The 18,516-nt window shown below is 36.6% G+C and overlaps 1 protein-coding gene across 1 annotated transcript; it reads right to left on the bottom strand.

Moving 5' to 3' along the window:
* Window positions 1-16,384: 16,384 nt before the first annotated feature.
* LOC143635646 (uncharacterized) lies at window positions 16,385-16,714 on the bottom strand. Its single transcript, XM_077103424.1, has one exon. It carries the CDS (start codon window positions 16,712-16,714, stop codon window positions 16,385-16,387), a length of 330 nt encoding a protein of 109 aa, XP_076959539.1.
* Between the last annotated feature and the right edge of the window lie 1,802 nt (window positions 16,715-18,516).

The raw sequence follows: 18,516 nt of genomic DNA, 5'->3' as shown, positions 1-18,516 counted from the left end.
TAGAATTTGTAGAGTTATGTAACGTTTGTCTAGAGTTGTTGATGTATGTTTATATTATTATTACACATTTAGTAATTTTTGTAATGTGAAAACAAGAACACATGACAGATTGTTATTCACAAAATGATTATACATTTAGTAATTTTTGTATTTCTGGTTTTAACAGACCGTTTTGAATTTTGATGAGGACTCGGCTTTGAAATTCTTTACCATGGAACAATTGTTGCAACCCGAAAGTGTATCCAGAGAACTTTCCTAAAATTCCACCAGATGGGCAAGGGATCACTACGATGACCCAAACAAACATGTTAAAAAGTAGGAACTTATAAATAATGGCATGAATTTTGAAACAAATGAATGTTTACTTTAAAAGTTTTGCTTATAACTCACGGTGTAAGCTGGACCATATTTTGCGAGATTGTGGTATTGATGGGTTGGATTCCGATTTTAGGTGTGTGTTGTATTGTTTGCACAATCCCATTCCCAATCTTGATATTGGCTGGTTCGCTAATAAGGACACCGTCCTCCCAAAACCCAAGATGCTTTGGCAAGTACCCTTTATAGTAACATCGTTCAAAGTTTGGGAGAGAAATTTGACGTATCCACTCGCCAGAGAGCGGTGTTAGAATGTTTTCAGCCTCCCCAGGCTTAAGATTTCTTGACAGTCATCCCATCAAAGGGTTAGCCCACACATGTCGGCACTGAAGTACCGCCATTCTTAAATATTGTTTAATAATCTCCTGTTCCTGATGAGCGCTGCCCAATCTGCTGTAAAGTTTGTTTAGATAATTTTGGTGAACATGCGGTTAAATTCAAGAAGCTTTCAGGGTTTAAATATAGACATAGTTTGATCATAAATGTCCCTTGTGATGTAAGCATGTTTGTGTGGACCTTACTGGAGTGTCTCCTTTGCCGGGCTTAGGGACACCAGGTTTGTTGCTAGACAGACCGTATTAAAGGCAGAATTCGAAAAAATTGTTAAGAATGAGAATTCGAGAAGGCATGTGCCGAGAACCAACACGCCTATTCCTCCTGCTTTTGATACATTTGAGTCCATTGCCCCCGATGCTGCCATGTTTCTGAAAAGGGTCCAGCGGGTCGAGCACACATATCAATGCTGAAGAACTTTAACTTTGTTTCGATGGGGTGGTGATGCAACTTGTTGCCAGCTTACATGTCTCTATTGTAATTGAATCCTTTTGTTTTTTTAATTGAGGCTTTTCAAACTTTAATATATATACATACATATACACACACAAAAACCCATTTCAAAACTATCATCTGTACCAAACTATTTCAAAAAAGTACCTCTCTCCACGAAAGACATGAATCCGCCGTCTTCATGACTTCATCTAATGATACCCATTTTTTATTGAAGCAATGAAGTGTACGCTTGATATATTATAAATTTAACATTGGGGTATCGTCCGGGACTCCAGGCTAAAAATGGAAGAGTTACAACGTTTAGGGCTCATATAGGTTAAAGTTGAAATAAGAGTATTTGACTATTGATCACAAGAGCACAAAAAGTGCTTGAGTCATTTCTAACTGATTATGGACTATGCATGCTCACGTTTGTCAATAAAAGACCGATTATTTAAAGGGAAAATTCCCAAAATAGGTATTTATGAAAATAAATTTCAAGTTTTAGGTATGGTTTTCAAAGAATTTCAAAAATAGGTATTATAAACTAGTCGTGACGAGTAAATTATTTTAGTACATGAGTAGTTTGTAGAACCAATTAAAACATGCCACGTGCCCATAAACTAACCGTGACGAGTACGTTCACTAACCATCTAGTCGTGACGAGTAGATTACAACTTTCTAAGACGCGAGTAGTTTACTAAACTAACCATAACGAGTTGTTTTGTTTACCAAATTCATTGAACTGGTTAGTTTTACAAGTAATTAACTGGACTGGTTAGTTTGAAAGCTCAAATAATCATTACGAGTATTTCTACCTTATACATTCCCAATATGAGTAGTTCTTCCGCAAACATATCCAATATGATTAGTTTGTTCCGTAAACATATCCAATACGAGTAGTTTTTTGTAAAACTAACCGGTTCGATGAATTTGTTAAACAAAACAACTCGTTATGGTTAGTCCCGTGCCTCGGAAAGTTGTAATCTACTCGTCACGACTAAACCATTTATGCAGTACTCGTGGGTGTTGATTACGACACATGCAACTTCTTTAGTCGTGACGACTAGATGGTTAGTGAACGTACTCGTCATGGTTAGTTTATGACCACGTGGCATGTTTTAAGTGGCTCTAAAAACTACTCGTGCACTAAAATAATCTACTCGTCCCGACTAGTTTATAATACCTATTTTTGGAATTATTTGAAAATCATACCTAAACTTGAAATTTGTTTTCATAAATACCTATTTTAAAAATTTTCCCTTATTTAAAAATTAAAAGTTTTTGCCATGTCCAATCTATCGGCAAACAGTTCAACAATTAATCATGGGGGGCCTTAAATCATTTTCCACATTCTTTTGTAAAAGTTCATAAACTTTTAGTATATTCCTTTTAAGTCGCCATATAATATGTTTCCACGTTTTTTAAAAATCACTTTATTTCTTTTAAGGGTATCATAAACTGTCTATCTGTTTATAGAAGTTTACCATTATAAAAAAAACCCTATCTATTTTCACTTAGAAATTAACATATTAGTGTAATATTTTTTGTTTCTCTTTTCATCTTTGAATTCCTATCCAATAATCCAGAACACAATACTGGACATGAAGAATAAATTGTTTTTCTTGCTTTATTTTATAATTTTCTTCATATTATTATTTTCTTTTAGCTATTTCACACACTTAACTAGAAAAAAAAATTTTACCGAGACTTATTAAAGTTGTATGGAGAATGTCAGAATGATAATGGAAATGAAATATAACAATAGTACACCCAATAAATCCCACAAATATCAAAAGTCGGAGGGTAAGATGTAAGCAAACCTTACCTCTATTTATAGGAAGAGAGAGGATGCTTCTAGCAAGACCCTCGTCTCCAAAACCGGCAACATACAAAGAATACGTATATCAAGAACAAAATAAGTGGTAAACAATGACATAGTACAATACAAACACATATAATAACATAGAACACATGTAACATCATTGAACACATATATTCATAAATAGGGGGAGACAATCACATGCAAAATCCATCTAAAATAAAGAGAATATAAGCCCCTATGACAAAGCTAAAACACCAAAGTACAGTCTCTAAAAATCCTTAGCTGCCCCTATGACAAAGCTAAGACAGCAAAGTACCAACCCCTAAAAATCCTTAACTATAATCATAACTGTAATCCTGATTCAATTTGTTTCCACTCACCGCTGCAAAGTCTGTGTTTTACCGAACAGATAAACGTCATTTTAAATATGTTATATTTTATTGTTTCATAGGCTATACGGGTGTTACTATTCTGGCTGTTTACTAACTTATATTTTGGGTTTACCGCCATTACCGGTACGAGCCAAACTGACATCAACTAAATTTGTGTCGCTTTGATCATAAGCTATACGTGTGCTGATACTGTTTTGGATCTTTACAGATTTATCTTTTTAATTTAGTGCTGGTGCTATAATGCAACTGATTTTGTGTTAACTGAGTTTTGTTACCTAGTTAAATATCAAAATTCTAAAAATATCTTATTAGAAATTGAAAGTTTGTTAACAATCTTTGACTTTTAGCTATCTATAGTAGTCAGCGTTAAATTCCAATGAAAGTTAATATCTTATGCCAAATGAAATCTAACTAATATATTAAAGCAAAACCAATTTGTTCACTTATCCTTCTTCTAGAGTGTCCACCTAATGCTCCATGTCATCCACTTTCCATGCTTATAATTTCCATATAATTAATCAATTAATTTTAATCCTAATGCTAATTAACATTTAAACCAATATGTAAAATAAGCATTGGTCAAACTTAATATTTAAAGTTTTGAATTCATAACTTAACATTTAATTTGATTTTATTACAAGAAGGCATAGGTTAAATTTTGTAACAAATAATTATAATTAACAAAATAATCACAAAAGTTTATTTTTTTAAATATTACTAAAATCTCGGTTTGACAATGCATTTTCATTTAAATTAGTAGTCCCTTCAGTTTTGAGTTTTTACTTTTTAGTATCTTATATTTAGATATCACAATTACGATATATGCATTTTAATTGGATATTATTTTTTAATGAAATTTTGGTAAAAAAAATCATTTTACGTATTAAGGATTTTAAAACTTTAAACACCATTTTAAATTTAAATTCATAACTTTAAGTATAGTTGAGTTTGCAATACACTATAGGTTATTTGTTAACAATTAATTATAATTAATGAAAAGATCATAAAATTATTATTGTTACTTTTAAATCTCACTAGAATATCCATTTACATGTTTAGATATATATGCATTTACATTAACACAGTTTGACATTTCATTTTTATTTTAATTATCGTTTCCAATTTTATTTTACTCATAGTAATCCTCACATATATAGGTTTCACAATATTTTGTATATATGATATATATATTTTCAGTTTTAAAATTTGAATTTAAAATGAATCAATTTGAACAATATTTCATGTTAATCAATTAACCAAAAATATACATAATCTTACCTTCCTATGTAAAATGTATGACAGAAGAATTTTTACACCAACGTCGATCGATCTAAGAAGCAAATCCACGGCATTGCAAATTTTATTTTTATTACTCATTGTTCCATTCATATGTATTGTTGTTAATATGCATATATTTATATTTATATCAATATATTTATTTGTATACAATCATATTATTTCACAAATAGCGGAATGGAGCCACAAAACAATTTGGTTGATGTTGATCGTTTGTCCACTGTTACAATAGTGTTTTAAGTTTTATCACTTCTCAAGATTATTGATATTCTGCTTATCGGTAATCTAAGGTACGTTCTTTTGATAATCCCTTCGACTTTTGTAACGTACATCTATTAAAATTGTTTTTGAGATCCTCCATATTAACATGTTGAATAAACATAAAACTCTCTATAGAATCTGTTTATTACATGTTGTGCATACTCTATTATCCTGTTTTTCAATCAACAAACATGCGTAACCAATAAGTTTTAAAAGATATGTTATTTTTTATGCAGCTTGTAAAGTTTTTTGATTATGTTTAGAATGATTTGGAACTAGATGTATGTGTTTTACTATTCTAAATACTTTTGGAATTTTGTTTGGGTTATGAAGTTGTATTAATGTTCTGATGGTTAGTAGGATATCTTAAGGGTGTTTTAATGTATTTATAATCCTTTTAGTTTAATTTTCTATCTCATGTATGTTATATCCAACATTACAATAATTAATTTTAATGATATAAATCATCATCTAAATTGTTTTTTGTAAAATCATATTATACAAATTGTCTATACTTTATATTCACTAACAATAATCTTACTCCCCCCCGGTCCCTATGTGTTTAATTAATATTGTTTATATTTCTACCCGTCACGTCCACGGGTCAATAACCTTGAATACAATAAACAAACAAAGGATATTAGTCTCCAAATAAAAAAAATAAATATAAAAAATCAAATTCTCCAAAAATTAAAACATAACAATGAAAACATATTATTCCTTTATTAGTCAATAAATGCTAATCATAATTTGAATTTGAGGATGAAAATAATTTAAAGAAGTTATCAATTACATTATTTGATAAAATGAAGAGGAAACTTGTGGACGTGTTTGACGTTGATGATGAATCTACCATATCAGCAATTAAGTGTAAAACATCAAATGTGGAAGAGAAGACAAATGTGTTTAGTGGTGTCGATGAAGTTGATGGCAAAATGATATATGGTATTAAACTTGAACTCCTAAGTTGGAGAAGGTTTCAAAAAGAATGGTTATGATTACCATTTATTGATTGATAAATAAAGACAATGATGCGTTTTTTATTGTTATGTTTTAAGATTTGAAGACTAATTTCATTTGTTAGCTTATTGTACTCATGGTATAAGTTATAAAATGTTTTAACTTTTCATTTATCTCATTTATCCTTGTTAGTTTTCGTATATTTTTGTATTTGAATTAAAATAAGTTATGATGTCTTTTAATTCATATAAAATTATTATCTATATATAAATACGACATTTGCATTTTATTAAATTTATATGATTTTAAATATATATTACGTTTTATATATGTTTTATCTGTGTGTAACACGGGTACTATCCTAGTTACATTAATATTTCAAATATAAGTAAAAGGTAAGATGAGTTAAGTCAGGACCGACCCAACCTGGTTGGAGACCTAAAGCGAAATAAAAAATTGGGCCTCTTTTTTACTAAGTTTCATTATTGGCCTTGCTTGCAAAAGGATGTTATTTTTGTATCCTATATGATTGTGTGTGTAAATAGAAAACTTTAATTGAGTTGTTAGTGTTTAAAGTTGCCAACAGATTGTAATTGATACAAAATATGATTTTTCATAATAACAGTTTCCATATCAAATGTACCCTTCATACTAGTCACTTAAGAATTAGTGTAATGGATTAATGGTTTGAAAATCAAGTTATTATTATTTTTTTTTTACCGAAGATATGTTTACTGTATATAAAAGAACACTTTAGGCTATCTATGGTAAGGTACAACTACAAATGAGCATTTAGCCGTTTTCAATAAAGGTGAAAACAACCCACTAAAATAGAAACATTGATTATGGACGATTGTTATGGATCTTGATTGTGGAATAATCACATCCCAAAAAAATAAAAAAGAAATATAGAATTTCGGATGAAACATATTAATTCACAGCCCATAACAAAAAATCTCAGTATATGACTTTTTATGAAAAATGTGGGGCCTTAGAGCATTCTCATCCCACCCCTTATCTATAAACCAAAAATTACATTAAAACTCACTTTATTTTCTCTCTTCATTTTAATTAAATAATACTTTTTATACCTTTTATCATTACTTTTTCTCTTTCCTTCACTCACAACTACTTTCAACATATATTAAACAATTATAGGGGATGAACAGTAACTTTTCAAATATACAGAAAAATCACTACTTTTTCTAAAATATAAAAACTCTTCACTCACAACGCCCTAAATCACTCTCTAAATTATAAAAACACCCATCACATAATATGAGGGGTTGGATGAGAATGCTCTTAGAAAATAGGTGTCCCAAAGCCCTTGCTTGGGTTGCCTCTACTGTTGGGCCGGCTCTGAGTTAAGTTTCTTACAAGTCATTTTAAGTCTAGAAGCCATGCCCTATATCCACCATGTGAAACATAACACATATAACGAATGTAAGGAGGAGCCATAGTTGGTCGGAGATCCGGTGATAGAAGCCTGTGCGGTGACTGAAAAATGGAATCCAAATCATAAAGCTATACCATTGTCATCTGTCAACAGGGTTTGGGTTTGGGTTAGTGAACCAAATGATGCTGGTGTTGTGACTGATGTCCAAACGATTGGGTAGTGAAAGGTGTAATTCGAAAGTTTAAGCAAATAGTTTGTAAGCAACATATAATAAATAAAGATGCGAAATTTATTACACGATGTTCGCACACACATTCAAATATTATATTTAAATTTCGCAATGGATGATGGACTTTTAAATTAATATCTTCACTTGTCATGGTCATGATTGTAAGAATTTTAACTAGTCATCAATTAATCCTCAATAATTGCTTTAATCGCTGTCGATATCCCATCGACTAGTCGCCGAGTAATCATGTTGTCAAAATTGAAAATTTTATAATAAACTTTGGTGTGTCTGTATATATTTGAAATATTACATATGAATTCTGGTATGATTAATCCCGGTTAAAATCTAGTTCTTAGGCTAAGCCCCTTAACATCATTCCTCTCATTCGCCACGTTAGCTTTCCCCATTATTCAACACCCCCCTTCAACCAAGGAAATATACCATTCTTTATAATTCTCCACCATTTCATTATTTGATAATAAAAATAAGTGAAAAAGAAAAAACAACAAATAATAATATATCATTGGCTAAGAGGAGATAAGGAGGGATTGTTGTATCATCAGGTCATGCATGACCCTTTTATTTGTGTGTGTATGTGATGGGACGGGGGGGGGGGGGGGTTCTAGGGAGACACTCGTGTGAGGGGTGCCATGCAGGCTGCCACATCAAACCAGTGGACACCCCCACTAGTGTATGCCGGTTAGCCTTACCTCATCACCCGACTAGCACCTATTGATTTCTACACCACGTGTTATGACACAATAACAAACAAATTGAATAATTGTAGCTTTTGGATTTACCTATTAATTAAAAGAAAAATTTGAATTTCAGAAAAGTTTAAGGATGCTAAAGTTCCGAATTTGTTACAATTTTAGTTTGTTCTCTACCGTTATTGACGGTGGGGTTTGCATTCGTGGTAGCCTGATTATTTAAAAAATTATTATATAAAACTGTGGATATATTTTGCTTGATCATTACAATATTACAATCGTCTATATATAATACAAAGGTTATACTTAGAAAGCTACAATTAGGGACCTAACAAAGGAAAAACAATCATTCCTAACTACTACGTAAAGATTATATTTAATAACAAAATATAATTGCCAATAATATCAGTTTGATATTATCGGCTAACAGCCCCCTGCAATTTAAGCCGTAGAAGAGTGGAGACATAAACTTGATTGAAGTCGTTGAAATAGGTGTTTCGGTAACCCTTTGGTGAAGACGTCAGCATATTGATAGTCAGCTGGAATGTGTAAAACTTTAATAGTGCCAAGGCGGACCTTTTCTCGAACAAAGTGTATATCCAGTTCTATGTGTTTGGTTCGTTGATGTTGCACAGGATTTTCGACTAGAAAAACTGCGGATAGGTTATCACAGTAAATAATCGTGTCGTGTCTAACCGAAACGTGAAGTTTGAGCATGAGATTATGGATCCAGCTAATTTCAGTTACGGTGTTGGTGACACCTCAATATTCGGCTTCGGCAGTAGATTTTGAAAATGTTGGTTGACGCTTACAGGACCGAGAAATTAAATTGTCGCCCATGTAAACACAATAACCGAAAGTTGACCGACGAGAGTTAGGATCCCCACCCCAATCCGCATCCGAATATGCGGTCAATTTAGTAGACTGGGAGGATGATATGAGCAGGCCTAGAGAGAGTGTACCCTTTATGTACCTAAGGATCCGCTTGAGTAATTGAAAGTGTGGTTCATGAGGGGCATGCACGAAAAGACATACCAGTATAAACACATATTTGTATGAATAAAAAGCTTTATTTACACTAAAAATACAAAGGCTTAAATAAGCCAAGGTTACAACAACTCATTAAATGAGAATGAGGATCTGTAGGCAAAGAATAAGCTAGTCAAATATACCTTTAATCTTATCTAAAAATATATAAAGATTATTAGGATTGATGCTGAAAATCTGGAAATTATTTTGCAATGTTATTCTCATTAATATGCCCCCGCAAGATGGAGGAGCCATCGGATACTCCAATCTTGGACCGTAAATGAAGAAATGGTCCACGACCTAGTGGTTTCGTGAGCACATCAGCCAGTTGGTCTTCAGAATGGATGTGTTGAACACGTAGTGATCTATTTGCAATTTTTTCTCGAACAAAATGATATTTTAACGCCACATGCTTCATGCGTGAGTGGTAGACAGGATTCACACATAAATAAGTTGCTCCCGCATTGTCACAAAAGAGTGTAGGTGATGAGGTTGTCTTTGAGAAACCAAGTTCCAACAGTAGGTCTTGAAGCCACGCTAGTTCGGCGGTACCATTTGCTAATGCTTTGTACTCGGCTTCGGTGGAAGAACGAGAGACGGATTTTTGGCGTGAGGAACGCCACGAGATGATATTGGAACCGAGATAGAGGATGTAAGCTGTGGTGGAGCGGCCCCTATCCATAGTACCACCCCAATCCGAGTCGGTGAATGCTTGAAGATCAAGCCGAGAATCACGGTTGAGGAATAGACCATGGTATATAGTACCCTTGAGATACCGAAGGACCCGTTTTAGGGCTTGCCAATGCCGTTCAGTAGGAGCATGCATTTATTGAGAAAGTCGATTTATGGCAAATGACACATCAGGCCGTGTAAAGGCAAGGTATTGGCGGGAACCAACAAGTTGTCGGTATGGTGTAGGATCAATTTTGGACGACCCATCAACAAGGGCAAGTGTTTCGGTGGAGCAAAGAGGTGTAGCAACAGACTTAGCATCATCCATGTGGAACTTTGTAAGCAGATTTTGAATGCAGGCATGTTGAGATAGGAAAAGGCCATTAACAATAGAGATGACCTCAATCCCAAGAAAATGATGTAGCATGCCAAGATCCTTAATGGAGAACTTGTCGGATAAGGAACGGACGACTTGCTCAACAAAGGAATCGGTGTTACCAGTGATAACAATGTCATCGACATATACTAGAAAATAACATATGGTGCCCCCGTGACTGTAAATGAACAATGACGGATCAGCAAGAGATTTTTTGAAACCAAGGTGTAAAAGGAACTTAGTGAGTTCCAAATACCAAGCACGAGGTGCTTGTTTGAGTCCGTAAAGAGACTTACGAAGACGACAAATGTGTCTGGGAAAGTCCGAATGAACGTAACCGGGTGGTTGGGACATGTAGACATCCTCATCCAGAGTACCATGTAAAAAAGCATTATTTACGTCTAGTTGGCGAAGAGACCAATTTTGAGATAAGGCAATGCTAAGGACTGTACGAATAGTAACGGGTTTTGAAACCGAACTAAAAGTTTCAAAGTAGTCTTTGCCATGTTCTTGGAGAAAACCTTTTGCAACAAGACGTGCTTTATATTTGTCTATGGAACCATCCGGACAACGTTTGATACGAAAGAGCCACTTGCATCCAATCGATTTGTGATGTATGGGAGGAACTAGTTCCACGTGGCATTTTTGAGAAGTGCGTTGAATTCACAATCCATAGCTTTATGCCACTCTGGATCTTTTAAGGCTTGAGTGTGAGTGATGGGTTCGACGGATGGTGGAATTGGGTGAAGTGTAGTGGTGTTGACAAGGCTGGAGTTGAAGTATTTTGGGTTTGGTTTGCGTTGGCGACGAGATTGAGTTGGTAAGGTATGGGACACATTTGGTGAGGAGGAGGTGGAGGTGGATGATGCACAGGTAGCGGAAGAAGGTGATGAGGAGGCGGCAATCGGCTCGGGTGAGGGTGGGATTTGAGGTGGCGAGGGAGGTGTAGAAAGAGATGGACTTGAGGAGGATTGAGGTAGGGGATATGGGGTTGAGTTGTTAGGCTCAGGGTCAAGCCCAGAAGGTGGGTGAAGTGGGTTGCTGAGTGAATTGGAGTGCTAGGCTGCTGAGTGAAACGGGTTTTCATGTGAAGTGGGCTGTTGGGATAGGTAAGGTGCAAGGTTTTATGTGTTTGCAGAGGGTGTAACAGGAGGTATGCCAAAGAAGGAATCCACCGTAGGAATAGGAGAAGAAGAGGTTTGTTGAGTACGAAAAGGAAAGTGATTTTCTACAAACTCAACATGGCGAGAGTGATAAAGGCGACGGGTGGTAGGGGCATAACATTTATAAGCGGATTTAGAAGGTGAATAGCCTAAGAAAATGCATTGCTCGGAGCATGGGTGAAGCTTGGACTTTGCATACGGGCGAAGCCACGGGTAGCATAGGCTCCCAAAGGGTTTGAGTTTGGTGTAGGTTGGTTGTTTTTGGAAGAGGAGAGTGTAAGGGGTTTTGAAATCAAGGATGGGAGTGGGTAACCGATTTATTAGATAAACCGCTGTCTGGAAAGCATGTGAGTGATGTGACCAAAAAGAAAGAGGAAGTCGGGCATGGTGAAGAAGAGATAATCCGGTTTCCACGATGTGCCGATGACGACATTCCGCAACAACATTTTGTTCCGGAGTATGAGGTGGAGTAGTGAAGTGAGAGATTCCTTGAGACTGGAGATAGGTGGTGAGACCAATGTATTCACCACCATTGTCGGTAAAGAGAGATATTAGAGGTGTTTGAAAATTTTTTTCGACAAGTGATTTGAATTGGGGAAACAAGATAGATACATCGGATTTATGCTTTATTGGATATAGCCAAATAAACTTAGTATGAAAATCAACAAAAATCACATAGTGTAAAACCATCAATGGATTTTTCTATCGATCCCCAAACATCCGAATATATCAATTGCAAAGGTTTGGTAGTGGTAAACGAGTTCAAGCCGAATGAGGTTTTATGACTTTTATTAATAGAGCATGAGTTACAGTGAAAATTATGAAAGTTTAAATCTAAATCTAAGCATTTGGCTATCTTTTTGAAAATCCGAATAGATGGGTGTTTAAGCTTGTGATGCCAATCTTGAAGTGAAGTGGTGGAAACGGCATTTATTTGAGGCAAAGAAGGAAGATTGGCATAATAGACATCAAGGTAATTCTCTCCCCGCATTAGACGTGCCCCCATGTGAAGGTCCTTGACAAAAAAATGAGTGGGGAAAAATTCCACCGAAACATGGTTAGTCTTACGTAATTTAGCAACGGAAATAAGTTTGTTTTGAAATGAGGGACGCATAAGACATCTTTTAAAGAAAGAGAACCATGTGACATTGGAAGATAGGATTGACCAATGTGAGCGATGGTAAGGGTATTACCATTGCCAAGAACAATCTCCTCGGGTTCGCCATAATCGGAGACGGAATAGAGAGAAGCACGGTCGAGATCAACATGATTTGATGCGCCGGTATCAAACATGTATGACGAAGTAGCAACATTAGCGGTTGGTGAGGACTTGTTGGAGTTCAAAGGAATTTTTGTTTGGACATGATTTTCACGAAGAAACCTCGCGAGTTTCCTACACTCCTTTGCTTCATGACCTGCAAAATGACAAAACTGACAATAAATATTAGAGCAAGTCTCACGAGCGCCTTCATTGGAAGTCCACCGAGAGCGAGAGTTCCTGTTGGTGGATTGTCCTTGATTATTGCGGCGGTCGGAGGTAGATCGGTTGAAGTTAAGGTTTTGGCGAGTGGTGTAGTTAACCATAGTCATGGCTGGTTGAGACGGGACAACTGGCAGATTAAGTTCTCGTTCATAGTCAACGAGTTTCTCAAACAATTCTGGAAAGGTAATTTTTGAACCAAGGTAGTGGATAGAGGTTGCAATAGGTTTGAATTCTTCACCTAATTGACAGAGAATATGGACCATGAGGTCTTCATCCTTTACAGATTCTTGAACCGAAGTGAGTTTGTCAGCAAGCATCTTCATATCACGAAGATACTCAGCAACAGAACGACTTCCTTTCGGGTTAAAGGCAAGTTTAGTTTTCAGTGATATGACTCTTGACCGAGACGAGTTTGCATAGTTCGTTACGAGCAGTTCCCAAGCCTGTCGGGATGTTTCAGCAGATGCAATCAAGGGCTGGATTGCGGTTGAGAAGCTACCAATAAGAGCAGCTAAAATCATTTGGTCTTGTCGATACCAAGTAAAGAAATCTGGGTTTGATGTCGTTCGCTCCGCATCGAGAAATTCTGCCGGCACCGGTTTGTTTCCAGTAATGAAATGAACCAGGTCCATTCCGATAAGTGTTGATTCATTTCGCCTCCGCATCCTAAATTTGTATGCAAGCTTAACAAATCTCTTTAGGGCTTGAAACAGGCCCCACGGGCTTGGTATCACAATTCCGGCTACCACCATGGCACCACAAACTGTCATTCAGATTACTGCCTCCACCCATTTCAACATCTACCTCACCACTGATAACTTCTCTAGTTGGCGTAAACATGTTCAATCAACACTTATCGGAATGGACCTGGTTCATTTCATTATCGAAATACCCCTAAGAATTGTGACCGGGTTCGGGTATAACCAGGTATTGGAAAATCGGGTATTGGCAATACCCGGGTCGGGTTCGGGTCCGGGTATTCTCTCTAAAAACCATACCCTATGCATCGTGTTCGGGTCGGGTACCGAACCGGGTATTCTAAAACCGGGTATTTGAATACCCTATTTTCGGGTATTGAAAAAACCTATTTTTGGGTTTTTTCGGGGCTTTTTTGGGGTTTTTTTTCAGGTATAGATTGAATTTTTAAGGGGTTACAATTTTTAGGGGTATTTTAGGGTAATTTTCAGGTATTTTTAGGGTAATTTCGGGTATAGATCGGGTATTTGAAAAACCCGGTTTCGGGTATTGGAAAAACCCGGTTCTGGGTATGGAACCAGTTCCGGTTTTCGGGTATTACCGGGTATAAATCGGGTCCGGTTCCGGGTACAGGTTTTGGTACTGAAATGCATACCCTATCCGTACCCTACGGGTAGGGTCGGGTACGGGTTCGGGTATTAAAAACCCGGGTATAAAAAAAACCGCTTCCGGGTATTTTTTTCGAGTCCGGTTCCAGGTTCAGGTTTTTTCTGCACCTCTAATTTGAGTTGGTAGTAGTGAAGGGTTGTGTGAATATTAGAGGAGCTGGATCAAGAAAGGAGTGGTTGGGTGGGGGATTGGATTGGTAGGAAAATGGGAACTGTGTTTCATCAAAGGTAACATGTCGTGAGAAGATTGTTTTTCCAGCTGAGATCACGAGACATCGTTATCGTGAAAGTTAGCCGGGTATCCAAGAAAGACACACGATGTGGACCATGGAGCTAATTTATGAGGGCGAGTGGATGAAATATTTGGATAACATAGGCACCCAAACACACGGAGATGGCTGTAGTCGGGTTGGTGAAGGTAAACTAGAGAAGTGGGAGTTTGATATTTATGTATTTTTGTGGGAATAATGTTGTGAAGGTAAGAGGCTGTGTGGAGGGCTTCAACCCAAAATGAAGACGGTAATTTGGCGTGTGTGAGGAGGGCAAACATGATTTCATTTATCTGCGAATCATGAACTCGGATTTCCCGGTTTTTTTTTTTTTGAGGTATGTGGGCAAGAAAATCGAAATTATATGCCATGTTGGGTGGCAAAATTTTTAAAGTTGGTGTTATTAAACTCACCACCCATATCACATTGAATGGATGGATAGGTAAATGAAATTGTGTCTAAACAAATTGATGAAAATGGATAAATTTGGAAAATGTCTCAGATTTAAATTTTAACGGGTAAACCATGTATATTGAGTGAAGTCAGCAGTTAAGACCATATAATAATTATATTTGACATGACTTAAAATAAGGGATGTCCACAAATCACAATGTAACATAAAAAAAGGTAATAAAGTACAGGTTGTAGAATCTGAAAATGGTTACCATTTGTGTTTAGATAATTGACACAATTGACAAACAAATGATAACTTATGTTTATTGCAAGATATAAAATGTTTAGAACTAAGAAATTCCATGACGGGTTGACCCGGATGTTTAAGTTGGTCATGCCAAAACGAAGAGTCTCGAGTGGAAACAAAGCAAGCGGTAGTGGAAGTGATGGAAGTGATTGGATAAAGATCACTCGTAATGTTGTGACGACTTAGGATCATGCCATCCTTGAAATCCTTCACAGAAAAACCATAAGGATCAAATTCAAGAGAGGTCCAATTATCATATTGAATTTACGTACAGAAAAAAGGCGGGGTTATAAAGAACTGATTTAAGGTGTAATTGTTTGGAGAATGTAGGAATATTAGTGGATCCCGAACCCAAAACTGGAGTACAATTGCCATTACCTACAATTATAGACGATATTGGTGAATACGAAGAAAATGTATTGAGTTTACATGGGTTGTATGTCACGTGAGAAGATGCACCCGCATCCATATGCCACTAATCCGTGCCGGGATCCATAGAGAGTGCCTGAACTGCTGCTGCTAATTGAGTTGGTTCTAGTGGGTTAACTTCTGTGAGGTTGGCTTGGGCTGTTTGGTTGCTGGACTGGGTTGAAGTGTTATTGTTGGAATGAGAATTGGGCCTTGGAACCCATGGTTGAGCCCAGGCTTGAGATGGAAATGGGCAAGGTGGTGGAGCCCAATATGGGGGGTAAGGGTGTTGTGAAGCCCAATAATGAGGAAACAGGGGGTTGAGTCATGGGACGCCTCTGTTGTGTCTGACTCTGACCATGGGCACGGTTTCCATAACGCCCACCTCTGTTATTGTTGTGAAATTCCCGGTGAGGTTGGTATTCTCGGTTGTGAGGACGGTGAGATTGATAATCTCGGTTGGATGGTGGGTTGTTCTCACGAGGTTTTTCAGGTTGGGAGATAATGGTGGCAGCAACCAGTGGGGTGGGGGAAAGCTTATCACGAGCCACGATGCGACGTGCGTCTGACTGGAGTTGTTCAACGGGGTAATACATTGACAAGATGGAGAATTAGCTGAGTATTATTCACTGGAAATATCGACAGCAGTAAGCTGATCCGCTATTCAAGATTAGGCATAGAAGCAAGTGTCAAGATTGTGAGTTCGTGTTAAACAGACACGGCTCGAGAACCTTTGCTATTCAAGAACAGAATTTTGACCCGTTCCCATGCTTCATATACGGTGGATTGGTCTTCAAGAACCCGAACGAGAAATCCATGGGTGAGGGTTCCATATATCCATTGCAAAATGACCGCATTGATCTTCTTCCATGACAGGTAATCAGCAGAGGCTCTATCAGGTGGCCGTGAACTGTCAATGTGGTGAAGCACATCGTACCCGACGGCATGAAGCTTAAACAGTTTGACCCATGTAGGGTTGGTAACCTCAGATCCATCTAGTGGCCGGACCTTGTTTTGGATGTTGGTTACGATGTACATGGGATGCAGAGCTTATAGTTTAGGTTCAGATTTGTCACCCATGTTGGTATTTGAATATGGTAATGAAGGCTAGAGGAAAGCAGATGGAGGCGTTGATCGAGATCAGCCTTGGAATGATACCATGAAAGTAATATATTTTGCTTGATCATTACAATATTACATACGTCTATATATAATACAAAACTTACTTAGAAAGCTACAATTAGGGAGCTAACAAAGTAAAAGCAATCATTCCTAATTACGTAATCCCGGTCAAAGTGTCTTAGTTTGAAAAACACAAAGTTTAAGGTGGATTGAATGATTATTTTTTTTGCTAACCAAATGACAATAATGCCTTGGAAAATGGGTCCACCATATTGTTTATTAATGCTAGTTGTGTGTGCTTAAGGGTAAATATGAAAATTGGCTAATAAATTTTGAAAGTGGACATTTCTAATGAGACAAATAAAAAGGAAATATGAACACTTTTAATGAGACGGAGGAAGTAACAAAATATATATGCCATGTATAAGCCAATAATATCAGTTTGATATTATTGGCTAACAGTAGGGTACCAATAACCTGACCCAAAGATAAATCCTCCGTAGGCACGAAAGACCTTTGTAGAAAACCATACATATATATATATATACATACATATATATATATATACATACATATATATATATATATATATTCCACACGGAGGGGATATTATCAAGGATAACCATATGCATGCAGAATGCTTCCTGCGGAATAAACACTTAACGACTCAAGGAGTTTAGTGGAAGACATGTCGTGAAAAAAGGGAGGACAACGCGTGACAGAGAAAGGAAAAACCAATCACGGGCCGAGTTCCCTATAATGCTCAGGATTGCCGATGGACCAATCACAGAAGGCCAGCGTTGTACCTGCCCACAATAGAGATCTTCATGTGCCAGCTAGCCCACCAATCAAGAGCCACTACCATGCCCAACCATAAGACTAGAAGGCTTCATTGAGTGGGACAGCTGACCCAATCTTTCTCCTTGCCTTCGGCTATAAATACAAGAGATAAAGGATCGACAATCTCATTCTCTCTAAGAATTACTCATCACTTACCATACTGATTCTCATGCTGGAGGTTGGTTACGAGAAGACCCCCCCTATTCCTCTTCTCGTAACGAGCTCACGGTGTTTGGTTTTGCAGGTTACGACAGCCAAAATTCATAACAGTCCCTGTGTCGACTCACCAGAGGTTATTAAGCTAAGCCCACCAGAGGTTAGGTTAATATTAGTCCTCCATCGTTCGAGACATTACGTTAAGCCTACCAGGGTTAACCTAGTGTTTCTTAAAAACATATAATTTTGTAAGTATTCAACTGTGAAACATGACTATGGTTTCTTAAATCATTTCACAGATAAAATCTGTTAATACATATCGTATCATGAGGACTTATTCAAATCCATTAAAATTTTATTATAGAAATCGCCAACCAGGAACCGCTATTGTCAAACTGAACCAATATTAAGATCCAAAAAATATTGTTGGAAAAATTGTGAGAAATCTGTCGATATGCTTTTAACTTCGTTTCCAAAAGTTTATGTCCATGTTTATTCTCTTTTCATGTTTGGCAGGTCTAGTCACAAAATAACCTGTGGTAGTATCCTCGAGAAAATTAATTATCTAAATAAACAAAACAGAAGTACTCGAACCATCCGTTTATCGATTTAGTTCTAAATTATATGCCTCTCCCTAATCAAAATGATATAATGATATATGTGTTCATAATGAAAATGCAGCTAAATTGGTACCATGACTCAAAACAAGAACACAAAGGAAG

The sequence above is a fragment of the Bidens hawaiensis genome, unplaced genomic scaffold (assembly GCF_021521415.1).
Source record: "Bidens hawaiensis isolate Kalapana, Puna unplaced genomic scaffold, B.hawaiensis_p1.1 tig00007641_1, whole genome shotgun sequence".
Classification (NCBI taxonomy): Eukaryota; Viridiplantae; Streptophyta; class Magnoliopsida; order Asterales; family Asteraceae; genus Bidens; species Bidens hawaiensis.
The sequence above is the reverse complement of the archived record's forward strand: the minus strand, read 5'-3'. Positions and strand labels throughout refer to the sequence as shown.